Raw genomic sequence first — 25020 nt, 5'->3', positions numbered from 1 at the left:
GGCCGGGAGCCACCCACGGCGGTCACAGATCGCCACCTAGTGGTGACAGGCTGCTAGGTGGCCCTCACCCGTGAAGCTCCAGGAAAGCAGGAATTAAAAAGCCCACTTTTTCACCCCCCCCAAGCCGGGTGGTTTTGCACAGGGGGTAAGATTTGGGGGTAACGGAGAGCGGGCAAAGGCACAGCTCAGAGCCCCTCTCCCAGCAGACCCCGCAGTAGCTTGGGCTTGCTTTGGGCAGGCAGGCCGAAATCTGGCCTTAGGGGGCAACAGATTGCTAAAAGGAAGTTTTATGCTTTTTGGGGCTGCCCGCTTTCCAGCCAGCCGCCTGCACCTGCGCCAAGTCACGGCAGTGCACAGCTGCCATCCCTGCAGGGCCTCTCATGCCACCTGGCCCCGCACGCCCACCTGAGGGGGTCTGCCCGCACAGAGGCCGCACTTCAGGCAGCATTAACAGCTGTCGGACCTGCGGGGAGCACAGGGCCGGCCCATCCCCTGCGGCCGCCATCATGGCAACTGCCCGACGCGTCGGCCCGCTGGCACGCCTAGGGCCGCGGGCAACCCCGGAGCGGGAACGAGAGCCCTTAGGGGTACACAGCATGGCGGAACAGAGCCCCTCGCCCCTCAGGGAGCCGCAGGGGCCGCGCCGGCGGTCCCCGCCGCCCAGCCGCCCCGCACTGTCATGGCGACGCGCCTGAGGGGAGCGCGGGAGGGCGGGGAGGGGGCGGGGCCACGGCGCAGCGCGCAGGCGTAGTTCGCGCCCCGCGCGTGGCCGCGCATGCGCGGCGGGGCGGCCGGTGGGCGGGGGAGGGCGACGCCGCTTCCGCCCGGCGCCAAGATGGCGGCGCCCTTTGTCTGGTCCGTGTCACGGTGAGCGCTGCGGGCGGCGGTGTGAGGCCCCCGCCGGGCCCGGCATGGCAGGTAGCGGCTTGGGGGGGAGGGGGGCTGTCCGGGGGGGTGGCTGGAGGGCCTGGGGAGGGGGCTTTGGAGAGTTAGGGGGGCTGGGAGGGGAAAGGGGCTGCGGCCCAGCTCGCTGCCTGGGGGTTCCCCCCTAAAAAGGAGCCGTTTTGAGGGGCGCCCGGGTGTGCGGCCCCCGGTGTTCTGAGGGCAGGCTGCGTGGGGGTCCTGCCGTCCCCTGAGCAGCGCGGGGGGCGGCTGTGGCAGCCCTTCTGCCCCCGGATTTGTGTGCCCCACTCCCTGTGACCCCCCTCAGGCGCAGAGGCCTAGGGCGGCTGCCCTGAGGGGAACGGGGGGCTGCTAGCGCTCGGCAGGGCCCTCGCCAGCCCCCCCTCACCAGCATGGCCCTGTCCAGGGGGGGTGTCCCCCCACGGAGCCGTGGGGTGCTCTGGGGGGAGGTCAGGAGTGAAGCCCTGTGCCCCCCACGCGTGGGGCAGCCGCCACCCCCTCAGGACACGGTCAGGCGTCTCGGGGGGATGCAGCCCTGACAGCCAGCGCTGTGCAGGATGAGTCCCCTCACGCCACACGAGCTGTCTACCTGCGTGTCAAGGACGTCGCCGGCAGAAGAGTGGAGAAAACTTCAAAGCTTCGTGCAGCAGCTCAAGGAAAAAAGGGTTTTTCTCATCTTCTGGCATCATTTTTGCTGTGGTGACAGCCTGTACTGGCTGTACGTGCCCTCTGCGGGTGTTGCTTCTTGGGCACGTTTCATGGACAAGCCACGTTTCCCTCATTGCATTTCTGCGTCAGAAGCTTCCGCTGAAATTTCAGGCATGGGGCAGCGTTCCAAAGGCAGGGTTTTTCAAGGAAGGTGAAGGTTTTGTAGTTCATCATCCGGGTGCCGCAGGAATGGGCGGTTTTCACGGCAGAGCTTGAGGTCTGGCGATGCCTCAGCGGCCGTGCTGGCTCCCTGCCTGCTGCAGCCCAGGGCTCCAGTTACCTGCGGGCAGCCCTGCCTGCACAGCCGCGTCAGGAGCTGCACGAGCGCATCCATGGGACTGAAAACTAAACAGCCAAGGGGTCTGTGGGGGGTCTGATCACTGAGGGGTGTCCAGAGTGTCTCTGCTCACCTTTCTCCTTGTGTCTTTCTTCTTTTAGCTCCTTTTCACCGTGTTTTTTTCATGCCTGTCATCACTTGTCGTTATTTTTCCCTTCCTTACAGCCAAATGTGAACTTGCCTTCTGGTTTTGCTGCTGACCACAGACTCTGGAGTCTATCTGTTTTGTAATTTGTCTTATTAGTATATCTGTACCTTGAATGCTCTTGTCATATCAGCTCTTAACTTTATTTTTTTAACTAAAAATGTTGCAGAATCAGTTACTGGAAATGAGGACAGACAGCTCTTCACAGAGACTGAAAGGATTAGGGCTGCTTTGTTCCCCAAGCTGACACAGAAGAAGGGAGATGACGGTAGGCAGAAAGTAAACCCCCTCTTCCTTTTTATCGTCTCACCATAAGAAGGGATGGCTGGATGGTGACAGCATTGAAAGGCAACGTTTAAACTAGGTTTTTCCGATTTATCGAGTCCTTTTAATAGGTAGCTGCTTGGGTGGCAGGTATAGGAAGAGGTTAATGTCATTAATAAGTGAGAGAGTATAACGGAGCTCATGTGGGAAGCTCCCTCGGACTGTAGCCACTCTGTTTATCTCTGTGAGCACGTGCAGCAGGCGTGGGTGTTCTCATAACAAAGCTTTTCCATGATTAATTGGGTAATGAGAGACTCGACAGCCGCACTGGGGAGAGGCTGGGATGGGAAATGACAGGGTGAAATTGAGGGGTGCCCAGTCCTGGGTCAGTGATGTCGGACCTTAGTGCCTTCGACATGGGAGATTTGGGTTTTAAAATGGAGCTTTTTGTCCCGTTTCTCCAAGGATGGCTGCGTAGAGACTGACTTGAGTACCAGGAAGGGGGAAAGCTCTGGAGGAGAGCCGCAACTGTCTTGCGCGCAGACTTGGTCCTCTGGATATCTCCGCTCCTCGCAGCGCAGGGGTGAGTTCAGGCACCGATCCTGGCTTATCTTTGTTTTTCAGGCAAGGAGCATTTGACACGCGTCCTCAGACAGCACCTTAAACAGCTGACAGCGATGGATTCGCACTAAAGGGAGCTAATTTATTTAGAGGTCAGGTGGACCAGCAATGCCTGATTTGGCATTTACCCTCCCTGCATCCACCCCCAGATCCATCCCTATTTCGGCGCATCCTGTTCGGTCAGGGATGGAGGCAGATCTCAGCACCAGAACCACGAACTGGCTGTGCCCACCTGGTGGCAAGGAACCAGGGTGGCATTCTGAGTGCACCGTGGGTTTTTTGATTCAGATATTTGGGATTTTTAAGGCTTGAGTCAGGGATTTTAGTGTGCAAAGGTGATTTCAGCTGCTGGGGGGACGCTGGGCACAGCGTTTGGGTGTGAGGGCGATATGCAGCTCATCCGAACTATTGCCCCACTGCCTGCGCTTGCTTTGACAGAGCTGTAATGTGACGTTACGGAGAAAACCACAGAAAAGATGGAAGTTTTTTGGAGTTGAATTTCTTGGGATTTTGCTTCCTTTGCAAAGCTGAGGCGAGTCCAGTCAGGGAGTGATAAAAATCATCATTCAGATGCAAAGTGCCTCCTACAAATTACGGAAAATAGCCTTTTAAAGCATCGAACCATCGTGATTTCTCAGGTCCTGCCACGCAGAGCTTTCTGAGCCTGGAAGGCAGTGGTGGTTGTGTTGCTGGGAAAATCTTCCCCTATTTTTCCAGAGCTTCTTTTACAGACCTTAGTGTCATGCGTGTGCGGGGGTTTAGGCAGATTTTGATACAAATACTGATTTTTCTGGCTCTCAAGGGATGTATTTTGGGACACACTTTGGGTGTTGGTTAAAAAGTACCCCACGTTTTGGAGAGCTGGGGAGAAGTGGTGGTGAGTTAATTGCAAAGACAAATAGTGATTTTGGGGAGCAAAACTTTCTCTCTCTGTGTGTGACCTGATGCTGTCAGGTGTCTGGGTTTCTTCATCTCCACTGGGAATGATTTTGGAAGCCAGATCAGTCCTTGGGCAGGTCTTTCACCGAGCACGGTGCTAGCACTCGCAGCAGACAGGAGGCGGCTCCCTCTGCCCGCGGCGCTCGCCTGCTGTGCTTGTGCAGGGCTCCCAGGGATCCAGAGGATCCAGAGGCAGGGACATGCTCGTGGCTGCCTGGAAGCAACCTGGTTTTGTGGATCCAAACCGGTTGCCCTTCCCCAGCTTGGGATTCTCTGGGCTGCTTTTAAGAGCTGGTGAAGTGGAAAAGCAGCTACTGTGAGCTGGAAACCTTCAGGGAGGCACTGAGCATCAACTGAACATCGAAACCAGGAGTGCTTCCCTGGCCATAACGAAACCAGGAGTGCTTCCCTGGCCATAACTTTGCTTCTCCCAGCATCCGGAGCTTTAAGGACTTTAGCTGGACTTTCATTGCCTAGCAAGCGATGAAATGATCCCTTCAGCCCTCCCGGAATCATTTTTGGAAAACGTAGCTGTTTGAAAACCCTTCATTCTCTACCCTGCCCCCTGCAGGTACAGCCCAGGAGAAAACCCAGCTTCTGGCGGCAGATCAAGCTCATGGTGCCCCTCAACCTTTGCTGATGAGGACCTGCTTGAAAAATGGGCTTTCACCATGTTCCCAGCAGTCTGCAGCATTCCTCAGCCGAAGTTGGGCTTCAAGCAGGGAAAACTCCCTCCAAACACATGATAAAAAATTAAAAATCACTCAGTATTGTGACGTGAGCACCTGAAGTGGTCAGGAGCTTGAAGATTCTGATGAACACTTTCTGTGCTGTGCAACAGGAGCGGTGGCACCACCTGCTCACCCAAGGAGTGATGGCACTCGTGTTTTTGGAGGCAGCAGGGATCCTGCTTGCAGCTTGAACCGGTTGAAGAGCAATAAGTGTATTTTAAATGCTGTTAGGATGGCAAAAAATATATTGACTGTTAATCAACTCTCACTCCAGCCCTGTGGTGGCATTGCAGCTGTTACAGGAAAGATTTTGGGGTTGTATTTGGTGGGGGAGGCAGGTGGCTGTAGCAAGGAGCTGAAATTAAGCTTTTTGGGCTGCATTTTTTAACTAACAGGGCAGGGTTGTGGTTGATCCAGGGCTTTGTGATCTGTCCTGCTTCATGGCCCTTTCTGACGCGGTGTCGGGGTTTGTTTTTCTCCCCCCACAGCCATGGATTTCCCCCAACACAGCAAGCAAGTCCTGGAACAGCTGAACCAGCAGCGGCAGCTGGGTTTGCTGTGCGACTGCACCTTCGTGGTGGACGGCATCGACTTCAAGGCCCACAAAGCCGTGCTGGCAGCCTGCAGCGAGTATTTCAGGATGCTCTTCGTTGACCAGAAGGATGTGGTGCACCTCGACATCAGCAACGCGGCAGGTAGGAAGAGGGTTGCCTGACAGCCCTCTGAGCTGCTTAAACAAAGCAGTTTGGTGCCCAGGGTTTGAGGGAGGCTCATCACCCTGTTGTTTCATGCGCTTTGAGCTTTTCAAAATTGTATGGCTGAGCGGTGAGAGCTTATTTCTGGTTGCATCGCCTCCCTTGCAGGCCTGGGCCAGGTTTTGGAGTTCATGTACACGGCTAAGCTAAGCCTAAACTCCGACAACGTGGAAGACGTGCTGGCCGTGGCGGGTTTCCTGCAGATGCAGGAGATCGTCAGCGCTTGCCACGCTCTCAAGTCCCTCACTGTGCCGGCAGTAAGCCCTGCCGAGAGCCAGCAGCCCCCTGCCCAGATCGGTACGTAGCATCCCCTCATCCAAGGATTCTCAGAATCACCCCACAAAGCAGCCACGTGCTCTGGCCACCATCCAGACCCACGTCCTGGGTGCATCTGGTGCGCGATGATGTCTGGATGGGGTTTGATTGCCCCTGTGTGGCACCGGCCGTTGAAGAGCTGAAGCTTCCTTGAATCCGTACGGGATTTGGGAACCCTTCTGGCAGCCGTTGAGGTGCCCCTGCATGGGCAGCCGAAGCTGGATCGCTCTTCCCTTGCAGGGGCCGACAAGGCGACCGTCAAGGACAAGGCGTTGGTGACAGAAGCACTGGGTGACCTTGACAAAACCAAACCAGTTCCTCCCGACGCGGAGGGGAAGGAAGAGACGCCCGCAGCCACAGCAGCTCACCCTGAGGCGCAGGTGGAGCAGCTGGGTGGCCAAGAAGGTGAGCCACCAAGGGATGACACCCAAAATCCCGCTGTTACCTACCCCAACACACTGTCCTGCTGCCAGACTCTGCTGTGTGGAGCCTGTGTGTCTCCCCACACGTGCCTGAGACCTTCTGTCGTTTGTAGGGGCTGATGCTGCCATCCAGGATGGCTCCAACGCCAATTTTCCCAGCCACCGGCAGCCAGCGGAGAGCGTCGCCGGCAGCGGCAGCACCACAGCAAAGGGCAGCGTCTCTCAGGGTGCCGAAACAGGAGGTGTGTTCGTGAGCGAGGGCGGTGGCCGGGATTTGCTGTCTGCCCATGCCCTTCAGCAGGGCTGAAACAAAGCTGGGCAAGGCTTGAACCCTTGTTTTCCATGGAATTAATTTTGTTAGCGTGAGTTTTGCTGTGCAAGAGCTCTCTCCTGCAAGTCGCAGAGCCCACAGCAGCAGTTTTCACGGGGCAGAGCTAGGAGAGGGTGGGAAATGCTCCTCTGTCTGTACAGGGTTGGGGATTTTAGGGCTAATAATCTGCAAATCCCAGCTGACTCCAGGCAGAGGTCTGGGCACCTGTGTCAAGCGATGGAGTTCCCAGGATTTCCCCGGGCACGGTAGGGCAGGTCTAATCCCCGTTGCCTTAAGCCCAGGCTTAGAGTTAGGAAATGCAGGTGGGGAGCAGCACTCGAGACACAAACCCAATTTGTCACAACCTATTTTTTAACTGCCTACAGAGATGGAGCTGGAAGGGAAGGAGGAAGAGGGGGAGATGACGGCAGAGGAGGAAGAGGAGACTAAAATCCCCAAGGAAGGGCAGCCCCAGCTGGAGAATGGAGAAAATGCTGAAGATAACGAATCGGGGAGCACCGACTCCGGGCAGGAAAACTCGGGTGAAACCCGTCTGCTGCGTTCCGGTACTTACAGCGACAGGACTGAGTCGAAAGCCTACGGCTCCGTCACGCACAAGTGTGAGGTGAGGCCGGCCGCCACCCGAGCGGCGTCTCCTGTCCCCTGGGGACACCGGGTGTCACCAGCCTGTCTCTCTCTGTCCCCAGGACTGCGGCAAGGAGTTCACCCACACCGGTAACTTCAAGCGGCACATCCGTATCCACACCGGCGAGAAACCCTTCTCCTGCAGGGAGTGTAACAAAGCCTTCTCCGACCCGGCTGCGTGCAAAGCCCACGAGAAGACGCACAGGTACGGCGATGCAGGGGACCAAGAGGTGCCACCAGGCCAAGTGGGGGGGAGAAATGCTTGTGACGGTGCTGGTGGCCGGCTGAGGGTGTGAGCGAGAGGCCAGTACGGCGGCCAGCACCGCTCTGCCTCTCGTGCTGGTCTGGCGGGCTCGGCGCTGTGGGGTTGGAGGCTCCCAGCAGCTCGTTTGGATGGCACCAGGCATGAAAAGACGCTGGCCGGGCCTAAAAAAGTGCGGCTTTTACCGCAAAAGATCAAACCCTTGCAAAATCCATTGGCATGTTGGGGTGGTCAGGAGAAGACCTGCGTTTCTGCCCATCCTTCCCTTTTGCATTGCTTCAAGACATCCCATGGGATCCAGACGGGTCTAGCTGGGGTGGCGGAGCTCGGAGCGGCGCGGTGAGAGCTCGGCACACCAGTTCTTCCCCCCGACGTGATGGCCCCATCTCCTCCATCAGCCCCTTGAAGCCCTACGGCTGCGAGGAGTGTGGGAAGAGCTACCGCCTCATCAGCCTGCTGAACCTCCACAAGAAACGGCACACGGGAGAGGCCAAATACCGCTGTGACGACTGTGGCAAGCTCTTCACCACCTCTGGCAACCTGAAACGGCACCAGCTGGTCCACAGCGGGGAGAAACCGTACCAGTGCGACTACTGCGGGCGCTCCTTCTCCGATCCCACCTCGAAAATGCGGCACCTGGAGACCCACGACACCGACAAGGAGCACAAGTGTCCCCACTGCGACAAGAAATTCAACCAGGTGAGTTGGGCGAGGGGAAGAGCCGGCCCCGCGGCTGTTCGTGTCCCTCCGGGGCCGGGGGGAGATGGGGTGATGGGGGCCGGGGGCTGTCTGCATCCCTCTGTCTGTCCCTAGGTGGGGAACTTGAAGGCTCACTTGAAGATTCACATCGCGGATGGGCCCCTGAAGTGCCGGGAGTGCGGCAAACAGTTCACCACTTCAGGTACCACGGGGTTGGTAGGTGGTGAGGTCCCAGCGACGGAGGTTTGGCTGCCTGGGGGGGCACAGGGACCGCTCCGGGGGGCGGGGGGGGCAGTTTGGAGCCAGAGAAGGGAGTTCATCCTGGGCACGGGAGGGTTTCAACCTCTTTGCTGTGGTGCCACAGTTGTGGTGCATAAATTTGTCCTCCTCTACGGGGCCAGGCTGGGTTCCCCCGTGGGATTGCACCCCGGGGTGCTCCAGGAAGGAGCCCTTGGTCCAGCCTGTGGGGACAGGGATGTCCCCTCCCCTCTCCTCACACCGCTGCGGAGCCGGAGGGGTCTGGATGAGCCCAACAGCATCTCTCCATCCCCAGATGCCTGTTCTGGCTGTCCCCACCCCCACATTACTGCCTGATCCTGGCCTCTGGCCGAGGTGCAGCCCCTGCTCCATAAACAGCGACGGGCTTTCCCAAGGGAGCCACCTGGGTGCGCGGAGGGAGGGAGGGTGCTGGTGTCCCCTGGCTGAGCCCCGTCTGCTCTCAGGAAACCTGAAGCGGCACCTCCGGATCCACAGCGGGGAGAAACCCTACGTCTGCGTCCACTGCCAGCGCCAATTCGCCGACCCCGGCGCGCTGCAGCGGCACGTCCGCATCCACACCGGTAGGGACACAGCTCTGCTCTTTCCCAAGGGCTTTTGGGGAGATTTTTGAGATAATTTTTTTATATCAATTCCCTGCCCACCTTTCCCTTTTCTCCCACAGGAGAGAAGCCATGCCAGTGCTTGATCTGTGGGAAGGCCTTCACCCAAGCGAGCTCCCTCATCGCCCACGTGCGCCAGCACACGGGGGAGAAGCCCTACGTCTGCGAACGCTGCGGCAAGAGGTGAGGGGCCGCTCGTCAGTTTTAGGGGGGCTCTGGAGGTTCCAGGGTGTCATTGCTGGGGAGGGGGCTGGCGGTGACCACCGTGTCCCCCCGCCCCAGGTTCGTGCAGTCGAGCCAACTGGCCAACCACATCCGGCACCATGACAATATCCGACCCCACAAATGCACCGTCTGCAACAAAGCCTTCGTCAATGTGGGCGATCTCTCCAAACATATCATTATCCACACCGGTGGGTACCGCCAGGGCTCCCAACAGCCCCCCAAACCATTTAACTGCCCCCTCCCCAAATCTTTAACAACCCCCCTCCCCAAATTCCTCATCTCGTTCCCAGGGGAGAAGCCGTTCCTGTGCGACAAGTGCGGCCGAGGTTTCAACCGGGTGGACAACCTGCGTTCCCACGTGAAGACGGTGCATCAGGGCAAGGCCGGCATCAAAATCCTCGAGCCGGAGGAAGGCGACGAGGTCAACATCGTCACGGTGGCTTCCGATGACATGGTGACGCTGGCCACCGAGGCGCTGGCGGCCACCGCTGTCACACAGCTCACAGGTGAGCCGGGGGGTCCTGGGAGCCATCCCCAAAGGGACGTTAAACCATGGGGAGCAGCTTGGGGTGTCCCCAAAGGGACGTTAGTCCAATGGGGAGCGGCTTGGGGGTCCCAAGAGCCCCTCCCAAAGGAGCCTGGAGGCTTATCCATGGGGTGCAGCAGCCATTGCTGTGGCTCGAGGCTGGGAAATGTGGTGGCCTGCCTGGAGCCCCTTCCTAAACACTGTGCTGGGCAAAATCCAGCGTCCTGCTCCAGCCAGGATGTGCCCCCCGCATGTCCTTGCCCCCTACTCAGCATTCCCAACCCCCCACCCCCCTTCTCTCCCCCTGCAGTGGTGCCGGTAGCCGCCGCCGTGACGGCGGACGAGACTGAAGCACTTAAAGCCGAGATCACCAAAGCAGTGAAGCAAGTGCAAGAAGCAGGTGAGAAAGGGAAGGGGAGGGGGGCGGCTGCCTCCTTGCCCCGCCACCCCCATCCACCCCAGGGTGTGTGTCACCCCCCTCTTTCCCCTCACAGACCCCAACACCCAGATCCTCTACGCCTGCGATTCCTGTGGGGAAAAATTCCTGGATGCCACGAGCCTGGCGCAGCACGTCCGCATCCACACGGCCCAAGCCCTCGTCATGTTCCAGGCTGACACGGACTTTTACCAGCAATACGGAACCGCCGCCGCCTGGCAAACGGAGCAGGTCATTCCCGCCGGAGAACTCCTCTTCCGAACTCGGGATGGTCCCCCCGAGACCCCCGCCACCCCCCTGGCTCCCCAGCCCACAGCTGGGGAGGGTCAGCCGCCCCCCGAGTGAACTCCCCCTCGCCTTTATTTAAAAGACAGCTGCTTGGAAATGGTGTAAAAAGTGTATTTCTGGAAGGAGAGAGATGGAATAAATTGCAATATTTTCTAACGGCTGATGCTCGGGGGGGCGGGGGGGGGATGGGACACAGCACAGGCATGTTGTGCCCTGCCCCCACCCTGTGATGCTTTGGGTCTGGTCTTGCTGCGAGGGGAAGGAGCTGGAGCCCATCTGGGATTACTGAAATACTTGTTTAATTGCTAACAAGGGTGAGATATGTCGAAAATCAAGCCGAGAAAGGGAAAAAAGGTGGTTCAGGATTTGCACTCCCCAAGAGCAGCCAGGGGCGGGTTTGGGGTAAAGGGGGAGAGCCCCCGGCCCTGCTCCCCCAGGCTGAGGGCAGTGCATGGCCTGGTTTGGGTTAAAAGAAGGACAAAAAGGTGCTGCAGGATGAAGATAGGCGTGAGTAGCTCAGTCCCAGGGGTCTGGGGGTGCGGCTGGGGCCAAGGGCCCCCATGGGGTGAAGGGGCCAGATCTGGGCTCCTCCCGGGGCAGGACAAGGGGCACAAACCCCCCCGGTGGTCAGTGCCCTGGGGTGGGTGACAGACACGCACCCACACCTCCTCTACCTGCTGGCATAAATTCCCTAAAAATGGGCTTTTTGCCCCAAAGGCCACCTCCAAAAAACAATTTCGCTCTCCTGGCCTCCACTCACAGGCAGGATGGGGCCCCTCAAGCCCCCCAGCATCCCTGTGGCCATTGCTGGGGCTGGGGGTTCAGGCCCAATCCTGGCTCCAGCCGTACGGCCGCGGCACAGACACACAGACAGCAACTGCCCAGTGCGGGGGCAGCCGAGGGTCCCACCCCAGCTGCTCCCGCGGCAGAGGGTCCAGACACGCCCCCACCCACCCCATTTTCTCCTAAATCTGCTTCCTTACCGTATCCTCTTGATTTAACCCACTCGCACCAGCGCTGGTGGTTAACTGAGGGTTTCGGTGGCTCCCACCGGCGCTGCTTCCCTCCTGCGGTTTTGGGTGGAAAAGCAGTGAAAAAGGCAAAGTCTGGCTCCTGTTTTTTTAAAGGCTGGTGAATATCAAAATTCAGGGATTATTTTTTGTTGTTGGCACGTACCAAAATCAACAGCAGAGCAAAAAACTTCAGCTTTGGTTTTCAACAAATACTAACAACACGCAAGGGAAAATAAACAGAGATTTGATTTACTCTGGTAAAATTACCTTTTTTGTTGTTTGTTTGTTTTTTAAACAAGAGACTGGTGCTGGCTCCTGGGGGAGCCCCCACACCTCCTTCTGCTCTCCCCCCCCCATCCCGAGCGGCCGAGGGATGAGATCCGGGCGCCGAGGTGTTTTGTATTTTTTAATAAAGTTTGTAATCCAATGGACACACAAAACAAAACTGCGCTGCGAAAAAAACAGTTCCATAAATTAATAAGTGTTAGGGAAGGCGAAGGGGGGAAAGGGGGGGGGGGGTCGAAAGTCTTTTGTACAAGTGTATAACACTTCCACAGCTCATGAGACGAGGGGGGGGCATGTTTAAATGAAGCGCACTTACAAATGAGTGACAATACAAAGTCTGAGTATGAAAATAAGATTTTCTCTGAAAACACATTTTTGGCACAGATTAAAAAAAAATGTATGTTGTGGGGATTTGATTTTTTTTTTTAAAGTCAGTATTATATATATTTATATATATTATATATATATTTATATATACACACACCCACTGAGTTCTGCATATCCCACCAGGAAGGAAAATAGCTCTCCCTTTTGTTTTTTTTTGTTGGTTTTTTTTTTGTTTTGTATTTTCTTTTTTTTTTTTTTTTCAGTGTAAACTGTACATCCCAGATGAAGAGAAGACGGCTGCAGCAGGGGCAAGTGGAGGAGAGGAAGGTTCACATCCAGAAAAAAATAAAACAAAACCAAAACAAAACAAAAAAACCAACCAATAAAATAAAAGTAAAAAAAGATAATGTGTGAAATGATCCTTGACCCACAAATTTCAGCAGAAGTCCCCAGGTCCTGCGTTTAGTCCACGGCGCGTGTTAATGTGTGTCAAGACATCCAGAACGTCACAGCGTGTCTCCAACTGTGCAAAGGTCCGAGTCACTAATTTAGTGCAAAGGCAGTTCAGGTTCTTTTTTATTTTTTTCCTTTTTTTTTTGTTAAAAAAAATAAGCCATCCTTTATCTTTTCCCCAAAAGGAGGCACAGAAACCCAATACCAGTCCGCCTGCTGAGTGCATCAGTTGTCCGTAAGCTAAAGCAATATGTAAACATACAAGGTAGCGGAACCGCTACCCAGCAACAGTTTGATCGAGGCCAGTTAGGGCAGGAGGCTGGTAGTCTGGCAGCATTTTCTTGTTTCATTACTTTCTCTCTCTCTCTTTTTATTTATTTTTATTTTAATTTTTTTTTGTGGTTTTTGTGGGCTTTTTTTTTTTTTTTTTTTTTTTTGCTGCAGGGCCTTGGAAAAAAAAAATAATAAAAGTCAGTAACCGGTAAACAGCTCATACCGACGCGATGACAATCATCAGGTGAGGAGAGATGTTGGAGATGCTGGCAAGGAGGTCCGGGGCTAGGCGGGACAGGTGGCTTTCCGAAAATTCGCAGGGTGGGAAGATCTGCAGAACATAGGCAGGCTGCAAGGCAGAAACGGGACACAGATCAGACACAAACCAGGGCCATCGGGGCCTACAGTGTTTGAAAACAGGACAAACGGCCTGGGTTTGGGGCACTTAAATGCGCATAAACCAGAGCAATTAGGCAAAAAAGGACACACTGTGCCCCAATGGTGGGGAGTTTTTCCACGCCAGGGACATAAGAGCTGGCTGGTTTACCGGGAAAGGCAGAAAAATTCCCGTTAATTATCATTTCAGCGGTTGCTCTGAGTGCTGACCGCTCATTCCGGGTTTTTTTACATCCAGGGAACAGATTAAATTTGATTCAATGCAGCAACACATCTGAAATAAATGCTCCATGCTGCCAAACTCCAATCTTTTGTAGTTACAGGGCCAAGAGCAAGGAAACACCAGGTGTTCTGGAAGTGTTCTGGAAAAATCATGGTATGATACGAGGAAGAACCAAGGACTCTACTTGGAACAGAGGAAAAAGAAAAAAAAAAGGTTGGAAAATGGGTTTGTTTTGTTTTCAGCCAACTATGTAGGGCTGTGAACAAACTGAACGTATGTCTGGGGTTTTCTTGGGCTTTGTGGTTCATCTTCAGTAATTAAATCAATTATACCAGTGTTTTGATTGGTGATGTGAAGATGCCAGCACAGTAAACAGGAGGGGGTGTGCTTTAACAGTAAAAACAAGCCAGCTCAATGACAATCTTAAGCAAAGAGCCAAGGTGGAAGGCTGTCCGCCCGTTTATCTATCGATTTAATTTATCCGCGGTGTTTCAGGGCTTCTCCTGCCAATACCTGATTAGAGCCAGGGTTGGGAACGTTGATGATGCCTGCAGCTTGCTTAGCCTGCAGGTAGCTGATGAACGCGGCCTTCAGTGACTCAGTCTGATTCACTACATCTTCCTGATCCCGGCCACAAGGCAAGGCCAGTAACAGGCAGTAATCGCTCTCCACCTGCAAAGAAAATACAGTAATTAAGTCAAATGTAAGTCAGGAAGGGGCCTGTTCCCAGCAAACATTATCTGCAGTGGAAAATCCTCTCTTTGAACTCCTTCAAAGTTACAAAAGACTTGCTGAAAGCTCAGCCAGCCCAGGAGATGGTGAAAAGGCCTGAAAGCTACTCATTTCCAACCCGAATTCCACTTTCCACCTTACTCAGACGTGTTGGAGCCAGCAGGATTTCGTTCCAGAGCTGAGGGATGGGTGACTTCAAAGGTTTCCCAGCCCCACCGTTCCCTTTTGCGTGAATGCAGAGGAAAACTTATTGCTCGTGACTTGCAACCCACACTGGGACGAAGGAATCGCACAGCTACCACCAGAACCCCAAAATAACGTGACAAAAGCAACGAAAGCCGAGGTTTCCGGGAGAAGCGGTGCGAGTTTTGGTTACACAGCTGCTAAGAGCAGCCCCGTTTTCAGCACATGGGTGTCAGCCCTTCCCAAACACACGTCCTCGCCCCGTCCCAACCCCTCACCATCATTCTCCGTGCAACACCCTCCAGCTGCGAAGCCTCCAGTCGCATGCGCTGAGCGATTCTCAGCGGCGGTCCTCCCTCCGGTGCCGGCAGGGACCGGTGCGCCAAGACGTTATTACCAGAGACGAAATGGAGCTGAACAGCAGCCGTGTCGTTTTTTAGAGCCAAAAGGCCCTGCCAGACAATCGGGTATTTCTGGAAAGAGAGGGAGCAGAAATTATTAAATGCAAATGAAGGAGAGGGGGACCTTAAATCCCATCTGAGCTGCTCGTTTGCCTCCAATACTTCCACAATTAAGACACCGCTGCTTTGCTTTAAGGACTCCGTACAGACATACCATCTGATCACCCCTTGTACACTGGGGGTTAAGTCCTGCTCAATCAGTTAATTCAGTCCTTTTTCTTCCAGCCGGCTTAGCCTGGGTGGCTCTCCTCATCATAACATCAGAGCACTTCCCCATCTTTCCGCCTCCCACACAGCACAAGGCAGAGGGGGGCTGTTATCAAACGCCGTTTTCTCTTTTACAAAGGGGAAAATTGAGAAACAAGCAGCAGCAGGAGAGTTGCTCAAGGTTATGCGGGAAATACTCAAGAGCTGAACGCAATGCTCGATTCCTCATGAGTGCCTTGCTATCTCCCCCCTTTTCCTCAGTCTCTAGGCTTTGGGAGAGTGGTTTTTTCCTTTTCCTTTAACTATCAGTCTTTCCTGACCGTGAAAAAAACCTTCCCAAGAAACAGCCGACTGTAAAAATGACGCAGCACTGCCTGCCTGAGCCTGCCGGCTGTTTGAAGCAGTAAGTAACCAGAGGAGCAGGCTGCTCTGCACTGCGTGCCTTGTCGTGAGGCGCTCATAAATGCCATGTAAACACGAACATGGCTAAAATTCACCAGGGACAGGAACAGCCCGGAAAGCAGACAGACCATCCATCACTTTCTCTGCATCTGATGCAAGAGAGGTCAAATTTTGGTGCCAGAGGTGAGACGAGCTACGCAGAACCCAGTTATTTCTTCCCGGATGAGGGGTGCGAGGCTGCTCAGCCAGGAGAAGACGACAGAGCAATACTTACTGTCAGAAGCTGAACCATATCCACAGGTCTCTGCGCAACGGGGTGAGGAGACGGCTCTTGTTTGAGAGTGGACTGGGGCTCAGGGCGATTGAGGGGCAGCCCTGGCGGTGCTCCGGGGCCCGACGTCGTGGGGATAAAGATGGATTGCTTGGGAACCGCCTGAGGTTGGTGCGGTGATGGAAGCTCCTGTTTCATTGAAATGGCGACAGGCGAAGGGTAGGAGGTCTGGCCCGTGTCCGCTTGTGCCCTCTGAAGGTGGACGTGAGGGTCTATCTGTGCCGCATGCCTATTTACAGTGGGGTGGTGACTCTGTTCGGGTCCTCCTGCTGGCGGGCCCTTGGGATCCTGGGGGATCTGAGGAGTCTTGCTGCGTACTGGCTGGCTGGGGTGTGAGTGTTCGCCCTCCGGCAGACCCTGGGAAGTGGGCGGTGGGGGGGAGGGGGGAAAGGAAAGTTTTTAGGCTGTGGGCGTATCAGAACTTGTTAATTCAACAATAAGGCTGCCAGGACACCATCGGATTGCTGGCAGAGAAATCTGTGTCTCCACGCCACAGCACTTAGCCCTGCTGCGGTGGTGCTGGGACACGCCGCCCCTTCCAAGGCCACCCCACCAGCCTCTCACACCCGAGAGCTGAGACCGCATCCCCTGAATCCTGCCCCAAGCCCAGCCCTTAGCCACACCAACCATCCCAGGATGCCGGACCTACGCGCCACCTCGATGCTGACAGTTCTCCCCCCCGACACCTCTATGTCTAGAAACCCGTAGGCAGCTTCACACCTTCTGGTTTGCGTCCTAGAGTAGTTAACGAAACAGGTTACTTTAGCTTCCTCTAATGCCGAGCAGCATTCCAACCCCATTTCCCAAATAAAAATACCTCTTCTTGTGCTATGAACTTAAGTAGGGCTTGGAGACTAACCACAGAGCGCTACACTCAGCTCCTGTGGCCACGCAGAGCCGCGCCAGGGTTGCAATTAGCTTGAAGCGCTCCAGATTTCAGGTAGAAGGAGGAAAAAAGGGTTTTATTTCTCACCTGAGATGGGGTCATGCTCCGGGAAGGCAGCCCGATCGGTGAGGCACCCGGGAACTGAGGATGCCCGAGCTGTGCCGCTGTATGGTAATTCCTCATGTCGCCATACACAGACCGATAATCATGAAAGGAGCTCCCCGTGGGGTGCATGATCTGTACCCCATGCGGCACCACCACCGGCTGCGTCAAAGGCAGTCCAGGCAGCTGGCTGCTGGAGGGGACGCTGAGGAGCCGGGGCTCGCTGTGAGGAGAGTGTGCCATCTTGCCTTCAGAGGATTTTGGCGTCTCTTTTCCCGGCTGCGGGGTCTTACTGACGGGGGGAGTTTTCACAGCCCCTTCAGGAGTTCGGGATTGTCTCGTTTCCGAGTGGTGCTCGCCCACAGTGGCCATGTGCGGGTGCATCATCATCCTCACATCCCGGGGGACGTTGTACTGGTCGAGCCTGATGCTCGTGGGGTGCATGCGGTAATCCGGCTGCATCACCAGCACGTCGGACTGAACGGAGGCTGGTCCTCGGCACACCGTGGTGTGGTGGTAGTGCATCTCCTCCTCAGGGGGATGCTGAGAAGACAGAGGAGGCATCACTATGTCTCGTATCGGAGCTGGCTGGGGCGTGCTGGATCGCTGAGGTTTGATCTCTATCTGGGGTTGCAGAGCAGCTCTGGGGGAGTGGAGCGCTTCCGGGCGGATGCCGTAAGGGATGCCGGAGAGAGGAGGGGTGTTCATCCTCACCTCGCCTTGGGACAGATGGCCCAGGGACACAGTCTGCGTTACGCTGTGAGGGGGCATGATAACAGATTGCTCGGGATGCATGCTGGATATGTACTGAGGAACGGGAATTCCAGGCGCCAGCATGACTGGGGTACTGCTCGATAAAGCCGGAGACGAGGTACTGCCGGGGTGACAAGCCCGGGGGAATGGCGACGGTGAGTGCCCGCTAGTACGCGGCGAGTGCGGCTCCTGTTTGGTGACCCCCAAGTGGGAAATAGCCCGGTCAGTTGGGGTGCTGGGTCCCGAGCTGACGTGGTTTGCTTCTGGATGCATTTTCCCAGAGAGGGAAGGGTGGTGAGGACTGACTCCAGGACTCAAGTTGGAGGGTTGCAGAGCCTTGGTCTCCACTTTCAGAGCAGCTGGATCAGACAGTTTTTTGTTCACAACCATCTGGTTATGGACGAGTACAGGTGGAGTGTTTACAGTCTGTGTGAGGACTTTACCAGGCTGAGACGCCGGAGTCTGGACAGAAAGGTGGGACGAGTCGGACTTCTCCAGTGCTGTGCGCTCTTGTTTCACGGAGGAGATGACAGGCGACGTATTATAAGGCTGTGTTCCTAGTACCAAAGAAGAATGGGTGGAAACAGTCCCGTAGCCCGCTGAGGTCTGGGAGCCTTTCGGCGTTGGCTGAGATGGTGTGATAGGTTCCTGTTTAATCTGAGACTTGGATACAGACTGCTGAAACTCTATGTCGACAGCACTGGCTGGGGGAATCTGGCTGATCTTGGCACTAATTCGCTGAGGGCCTTCTGTCTTCTGTCCCGAGTAACTCAGCAGCACTACACCTTCCGAGGTGTTCACCCGTAGCCCCGGACTGGACCCAGTCTCTACTGGCCTCTCCTCGATAATAGACATGGATCCCGGATGAAACCTACTGTTATCATTCGTGCTTGACCTCTGCTTAAATTTTGGCGAGGGGGCATTGACGAGACATGTCTGGGTTTGGGGAGCTTGCTTCACCAAGGTGATCCTCGGAGCCTCCTCCAGATCCACGCTGTGGGGCATCCTGCTTATAACAGAAGTGGCTTTGGGAGCAATCACAGTACTTATCTTTTCCTTCTCACTGAACACCGGTGCTTCTCCCACCGGTGGGTCCAAGGCGTTGGTGACGGGGACTGCTGGTTTCTCCTCCGAAACCGGCTTTATGGCCTCTACCGCGGGGTGGAGGGGTGCCTCCTCCAAACAAGGCGCGCTCACCGGCTCAGCGTGCGTCGTCGTCACGTGCGTGGAGGTTATGCTTGTCGCCGAGACATACTTGGGCTCCATGAGTATCTTCCGCAAAGTGCTGGAGTTTGTATCGATATCCGACGCCTTCGTGTCCGGTGGGAGAGCGGGAGGCGGTGTGGAACGGGCACGGGGTTCCTCGTGCCTTACCATCCACTCCGGCACCTTGGCAGTGCCGGAGTGAAGGGGGACGATCGCGGCGGGCACCGGCGTGGGCAGCTTGGCTGCCGGCGCTGCCGAAGGGACAGCAGGAAGGGCTGCGTTTGGGGCACTCGGTGGTGTGATGGGCGCGTTCTCCATGGGCGAACGTATCTTGAACGCGCTCTGACTCCCCTCATCCAGGGGAAGCGGTGGGGCGGCCAGGTCCAGAGGAGCTGGAGCAGGGGCTTTCGGAGAGGTGCTGCTCTCAGCGACAGCTTCATGCGCAGCCACGTCAGTGGCTGCAGCCTTGTTGGTGTCGGCAGCACTTGGCTCCACAGACGCCTGAGCCGCAGGTTTAGTTTGCTTTTCCTCCTTCAAGGCTTCTTCGGGTTTTGTCTTTACTTCGTTGGCGGGGGGCGATTTGCTCTGCACCCTCTCTGGCTCAAAGGTGTTGACTTCAGCGGCGTCACCCTTTCTGCCTGTGCTCCTTTTGCGTCTCTGCCGCGTGGTTTTCTGACGACCCTTTTCTTTCCGAGAAACTTCAGCCTCCTGCAAGGTCTCAGCCTCCTGTGCAGAGTTGGAAGATTCGCTGAAGCTGACTTCAGCCTCCTTGCTCTCCGTCTCCACCGCTGACGGGGCAGAGCTGGGAACCGGCTGCACCGCAGGCTCGACGGCAGCCTCCGTTTCTAGGATGTTATTCACTGCCTGATCCGTCTCAGGCTCCATCTCCTCCCGAGGTGACGGTAACACCAAGGGCTCTGTGGGGATTTCAGTTTCTGATTCAGCAGGATACGTTGGGGGTGCAGGAAAGCTTTCTGTCTCCCCAGAAATATCGTTGATGATGGAGCCGATGGCTGCTGCCAGCTCCGTTTCACTGGCCTGATGGGCGGGCTTGTCTCCCTCTTCCTCCTGACGAACTTCAGGCACGTCCGCTGTCGGCTCTTTGTAGGCAGCAATTGACGGAGGAGTTTCGGTGAGTTTTGCAATATTCTCCACGGCCTGCTCAAGCTCAATCTGTTTTGCTAACTGGGCAGCTTCAGGGGACTGCTTTGGTTCCCGCACCACCTCTTTTTCTGTCTCTGGGAACGAATCTTCTACCTCATTCTTAGCAAAATGGGGTGGCAAGATGTCTTCTTTTGGGGGGCTCTTCATTTTGGCTGGTGACACTGCCACTGGCTCTGCCTCCTCCTCGGTTGGCCGCAAGGCGCCCTTGACTTCATCCACATTGAGGCGTATTTCTACATTTTTGAGACAAACAGATGCTTTATCTACGACAGTTTTGGTATTTTTATACCTTCCCCTTTTGGATTTCGTAACCTTTTCTGGCACCGGCTTTTTCTCAATGATCTCAACTGCGGGGATTTCTAGCTGGTTTTTCTCTGCATCCAGTTCTTTCCTATCACGTTTCTGCTCGCTCGCTGCTGGCTCTTTCTCAGCCGCTTTTGCTTTATTGCTATTGTCACCGACGCTTGATTCCTGACCAATTCTTTCAGCAGCATCTTCAGATTCAGCCGAGGTATCGCCTTTTGGTTCGTTTTTCCCTTTCTTCCCCTGCTGGCTGCCAGCAGCTGATGAGTGACTGTGTGTTAGCTTCTGGGATCTAGGAGACCTCCAACCTTCTGCAGGCTTAGGAGCTTCCACAGCATCTTTCGTTTCAGCCTCCTCAGCCTCTTGCTGTACCGGTTCTGTCTTTATGGGAGAGATGTCCTCCTCTGGCTTACGGCGGGTTTTCGGAGGTCTTCCCCTCCTCGGGGTCGTAGGAACAGTTGTCACCGTTTCCTGCGGTTCCTTTTCCCCTCTCTTCCTGGTGGATCTGGTGAACTCCACGGAGTCCTTCACCGGAGATGGGCCCTCATTGTCCCCCGTGGTAGCATAGACTGACCGGACGTTTCTGCGCCTGGTCCGACCTATTGGCAAGCTCGGCTCCACATTTTCTGGCTCGGCAGCAGAACTAGGGGATTTAGCAGCATTCCTCGAAACCTTCTCCGCCTCCACCTTCAATTCAGAAAGCTTCTGCGTCTCTCCACGAGGAGAGCTTGACCTTTTGAGTTTTTCACGGTCAATTCTTTCGCTCTTCCTCGTGACAGGCTTTTCTGTGACATTGGCTGCAGCCGACTGCACGGGAGTTTTGGAGCGTTTACTTTTGTAGGACTTTTTATCTTTTACAACAACTGGAGGTTCGACTTCCATATCATTGTCAGAAACGGGCGGCAGGACCTCAGCAGCTGCCTCCACCTTTTGACTTGCACTGGCATCAGCGTTGCCAGACGGCAGAGGATTTTCTTCTTTAGGTTCAGCAGCCTCATCGGACTTCTGAACTAGCTTGGGCGGAGGTGGAATCAACTGGACAGCTTCGGGTTCTGGATCTACACTGTCTGCTTGGGAAAACGAAGCTCCGGGAGTAGGAGGCTTGGTATCCAAGTACGATGGATGCTCTGTTGCCACAGCATCTTCCTCTGGTGCCAGGGCTGTAGCAACAACTTCTTTACTAGCTTCTACGACTGGCGGGGGTTCGGTTTGCTCAGGTGGTTCAATTTTGACAGGAGAAGCAAGTTCAGGAAAAGGTTTTTGTTCCTCTGCTGCAGAAGCAGGTTCAGATGTTTTTTCTTCTTTTACAGAAGCTGCTTCCACCACTACCTTTTCATTCACTACCTTCTCAGAAGCGACTGGCGCTGGTTCCTGCGGCAGGACAGCGACTGAAGAGGGACAGACTACGGAGGAAGTTTTATGTTCTGGTTCTTTACTATCAGGAACCACTTCTGGAGTTTTTGGCCGGTTTTCTTTATCTTCCTGTTTTTCCACTTCTTTTGGTTTCTGATCTTTCTCCTTTTCTTTCTGCTGCATTCGCGTCAGTTCAATAAATCTGCTGTGGAAAAGAACCACCGGTTCTTGCACCAAATCAGCAGCACTATTAGTCCCATCGGAGGAAGACTGTCTCCCATACAATCGACCAGAAATGAAGTCGAGATCGTCATCTTTTCTCTCTAAATGCTGCAGGCGCTTGGAGTCCTGTTCAAAGATTGAACTATGCAAAAACCGAGAAGCAAACAGTTCCTGTCTCTCTTGTTCTTCCTCTTTATGATCTTCTTTCTTATCATCCAGTTTTCCACCTTCTGAATCGGTTCTGATTTTTTTCTTTTTCATGTACCAAGATGGAATAGGTCTCGGAGCCGAGTCAACCTTCTCTTTGTCTTTATTGTTTCTAAAACTAGCAAATCTTGAATCCCAGTCTAGAAAGGACCAGTTTTCTTCTCTAGAGGAAGAGAGAGATTTAGCTCTTTCCAGCAAGGCCTTTGTGTCTGGCGTGATTGTCTTGTCCAACGCAAAAGAGTAAAATTTGTTTCTTTCTAAGGAACTTGACAACCTTTCCTCTCTTTCACGTAACTTCTCTTCTCTGTCCCTTAATAAAAAAGACAACCTGGAACTCTCTAACAAGGATGAGGCTTTTGGGGAGTGGGGCTTGTTTTCACTGTCATCATCTGAATCTGAAGGCACCTCCCCAGGTTCCAGGTCTCGGACAGACCGCTTGCGTATGCTGTCTCTTTTGACGATGCTGCTTGGAAAGCTGATATCAACTCTACCAGGCTCCGGCTTCACTTGTGTTTCCCACCTACTCGAGTCATCTTCAGAACTCAGCACGGATAGTTTTATTTTAGCCATTTCTGCCATCTGCTCCCTTCTGCTGGAATCATAAGGATTAAATTTCAGCGAGTCCTCCCTCACAGTCATGTTGGAGTACGAAAGACCCTTTTCCTCTATTTTAGGTGACTCTTTGGTTTCCTTTAATGGCATTAGCCTTGGAGAATCGAGTGTGTCGTCATCTTCGTGGAAAGGGAAGTGTCTGATGCTAGGGGAACACGACGTCCTTTCGGAGTCTTCACTCACCTGACGAGAACTTCTGTAGTTTCTTTCTCTTTTAGTGCTAATTTCAAAGTCGAACTGGTCAGTCTTTTTCCTTTTACTTGGCGGAGAGTCATCCGTGACGTCTTGTGGAGGTTTTCCCACCTCGTGGACCAAGCTCCGCCTTTCATATTCATCCACATCTTTCTTTGGACTGCCGAACTTCTCAGACTTTGCTATCTCCATTTCCAGCTGCTGTTTTAACCTCCGACTTTGCTCCATTTGTTTCCTGTAGCTTTGCGTGTGGTCGATGTCAATGCCAATCTTCTCTTCCGTATCAGCTGACTGAGGTTTCTCTTGGCCAAGTTTATGGTCAGGTGTGTCTTCAGGAAGACCGGAGTAATTCTTCCTTGTGTCCTCTCTCTCTGTTCCTTGATCGTCCAGTAGCTGTACCTGTTTATGCTGGGGTTTTACCGGGTTCAATTTTTTAGAAGAGAGTTCCTGAACTTCCACTGGTTCGTCAGCTGCCTCCATTAGCCTCGCCTGCAGATCTAGGGTGGGACGCATGCCAATCCCACCAACATTAAGAGTCTCCTGAATTTCTTTGGGACTAGTAACAGGAATAAGTCTTTCCAGTTTGAGTTTTTTAGATTCCCTTTTAAGCATCTCCTTCCTCAGGGGTTTCCTCTCCAATTCTCCTTCCCTTAACATTGTCGCTTCTCTAGACGAAGCTGTCGAATCAAGCTGCTTTTTCAAAACCATGCGTGCATCTTCCTCATCTTGGCTGCTTCTTTTTACTTCCAGTTTTTGCCTGTCAGGCTTCGGATTTGCATCAGCAAAACGTCTTTTACGAGCCTCCAACTTGTCTAAATCTACTGCGTTGGCCCCCTCAGAAGTCTGCTCCGTCTTCAAGTGCTTTTTGGGTTTCAGTTTTCCCTCCTTATCCACCACTTCTACGTGACTGGCAAGGGCTTTCTCTTTTTGTACCTTGGTTCTGACAGGTTCCAGTTTAGACTGCTCAGACTTGGTTTGCTCAGCTTGAGATGCCTGTGTTTTTTGTTCAAGAAGCGGGGCCTTCATAGTGTCATTATCAAGCTTTGCTCTCAGTTTCTCCAAAGCGGGCTGATCAATAACTTTCCCTTCCTTTTCTTTTACTCGGGTCAACACGACACAGGGCATTAGATCCAGGCGGTTTTTAGCTGTCCCTTCTTTGTCACCTCTCTCTTTATTTTGTTTACTGTTGCCTTTCAGTTTTTCAGGGCTAGGCTCTCTCTCATTCTCTTGATCCGTTTCAGAAGACTGAGAGCTGGGGGAATGGATTTTTGCTTTCCGTTTTTGCTTATCCGTTTTCTCCTTTTCTAGTTTTTCTGGCTTTTCCTTTCTCACCAAGCGTTTCTCCTTGTCAACCCTCTCCTGCTCGAAAGCACGCTCCTTCTCTGTTTTTTCGTTTTTTGCATAACGTTCCACACGGGCTTTGTCGAGCTTGTCGTATCGTGGAGGAGACAGAGAGCTGCAGCTGCCGCTGCGATCTGATGACCTGCTGTAAATCCTCCTCTCCGAATCGCTCTGCAGCCTTTCCGACTGCGAGGGAGACGCTCCAGGGCTCTGCGGACGCCTGGAGTGTGTCGGACTCTGGCTCCGTTCAATCGGCCTCCGTTCGTGGTCTCTGTCCCGATCGGATTCAAACCGTTCCCTCTCCCTCTCTCTCTCCCGTTGCCTGTAACTGTACTCCCTTATGTCTTGCTCATACGGATCGCCCCTGTAATCCCTGTACTCGCGTGGGTCGTCGTAGTATCGTGGGTCATAGTAGTCGCCTTGGTAGGGATCCCACTCCGCATAAAACTCTCTGCCTCGAGCTGGGTATTCTCGCCGAGGATCTTCAGGATACGTCCCCGGAGTCCGAACAGTCTCGTAGTAAGTACGATCAGGGGCGTATTCGTAAGATCCTCTTCTTTCATCTCTGCTAAATATAAGAATAAACAGGTCAGTTTTCCTTCTCAACCAATGCACTACACTGTCATGCTCTTTGCTATGTCGGGGAATGATTTTATGATAATTTCTCGATACATGCATAAAGGCAACTGTACACAGCTGCATACAGAGACTTAACAACAAGGAACCAGCACGCAGTGGATGAAATGCTTTGTTAGCTTATCAAATACCATCTGCAGTTAATTGGTCAGTTTGGGACAGCTCTGCCAAGTATCTTTTCACCACACTCGCTGCTTCATTTCTGCCAAATTCAAGTACTGCATTAAGTTCAGGTAAAACCTACACAGCACGTGTGCACCCACACAGGCTGTCACGGTGAAGACCACCCCATCTCAAGAACCTGAAACCTACCTCTGAAAACATGAGTCAAATCACAATTCAAGGCTG

At 54.1% G+C, this 25020-nt stretch overlaps 2 protein-coding genes across 8 annotated transcripts in view; one reads left to right on the top strand and one right to left on the bottom strand.

Annotated features, from left to right (window-relative positions):
• The first annotated feature begins 781 nt into the window (after positions 1-781).
• On the top strand, positions 782-11688 carry ZBTB17 (zinc finger and BTB domain containing 17). 3 transcript variants are annotated; one of them, XM_055706473.1, is made up of 17 exons: positions 782-918; positions 2263-2361; positions 2982-3070; positions 5137-5343; positions 5512-5700; positions 5959-6123; positions 6254-6382; positions 6837-7075; positions 7158-7300; positions 7756-8056; positions 8171-8258; positions 8779-8895; positions 8997-9117; positions 9217-9347; positions 9450-9665; positions 9996-10085; positions 10180-11688. In XM_055706473.1, the coding sequence occupies exons 4-17, from the start codon at positions 5139-5141 to the stop codon at positions 10464-10466; spliced, it is 2421 nt and encodes an 806-aa protein (XP_055562448.1). In that variant the 5' UTR covers positions 782-918; positions 2263-2361; positions 2982-3070; positions 5137-5138; the 3' UTR covers positions 10467-11688. The 3 variants fall into 3 exon arrangements, with proteins under 3 accessions (XP_055562448.1, XP_055562446.1, XP_055562447.1); XM_055706471.1 differs by lacking the exon at positions 2982-3070 and adding an exon at positions 2823-2940; XM_055706472.1 differs by lacking the exon at positions 2982-3070 and adding an exon at positions 2823-2940 and having other exon boundaries at positions 846-867.
• A 430-nt stretch (positions 11689-12118) lies between these two features.
• SPEN (spen family transcriptional repressor) overlaps positions 12119-25020 on the bottom strand; it is a 70745-nt gene continuing 57843 nt past the window's right edge. For 3 of the 5 annotated variants that reach the window (XM_055706466.1, XM_055706468.1, XM_055706470.1), the window contains 5 exons: positions 16669-24604; positions 15639-16052; positions 14573-14767; positions 13893-14051; positions 12119-13109 (listed from right to left, as the gene is read on the bottom strand). In XM_055706466.1, coding sequence (XP_055562441.1) covers positions 12978-13109; positions 13893-14051; positions 14573-14767; positions 15639-16052; positions 16669-24604 — 8836 coding nt within the window. In that variant the 3' untranslated portion in view covers positions 12119-12977. The remainder of the gene's footprint in view (positions 13110-13892; positions 14052-14572; positions 14768-15638; positions 16053-16668; positions 24605-25020) is intronic. The other 2 variants (XM_055706467.1, XM_055706469.1) reach the window with 1 other exon arrangement.

The sequence above is a fragment of the Falco cherrug genome, chromosome 3, assembly GCF_023634085.1.
Source record: "Falco cherrug isolate bFalChe1 chromosome 3, bFalChe1.pri, whole genome shotgun sequence".
Taxonomy (NCBI): domain Eukaryota; kingdom Metazoa; phylum Chordata; class Aves; order Falconiformes; family Falconidae; genus Falco; species Falco cherrug.
The sequence above is the reverse complement of the archived record's forward strand: the minus strand, read 5'-3'. Positions and strand labels throughout refer to the sequence as shown.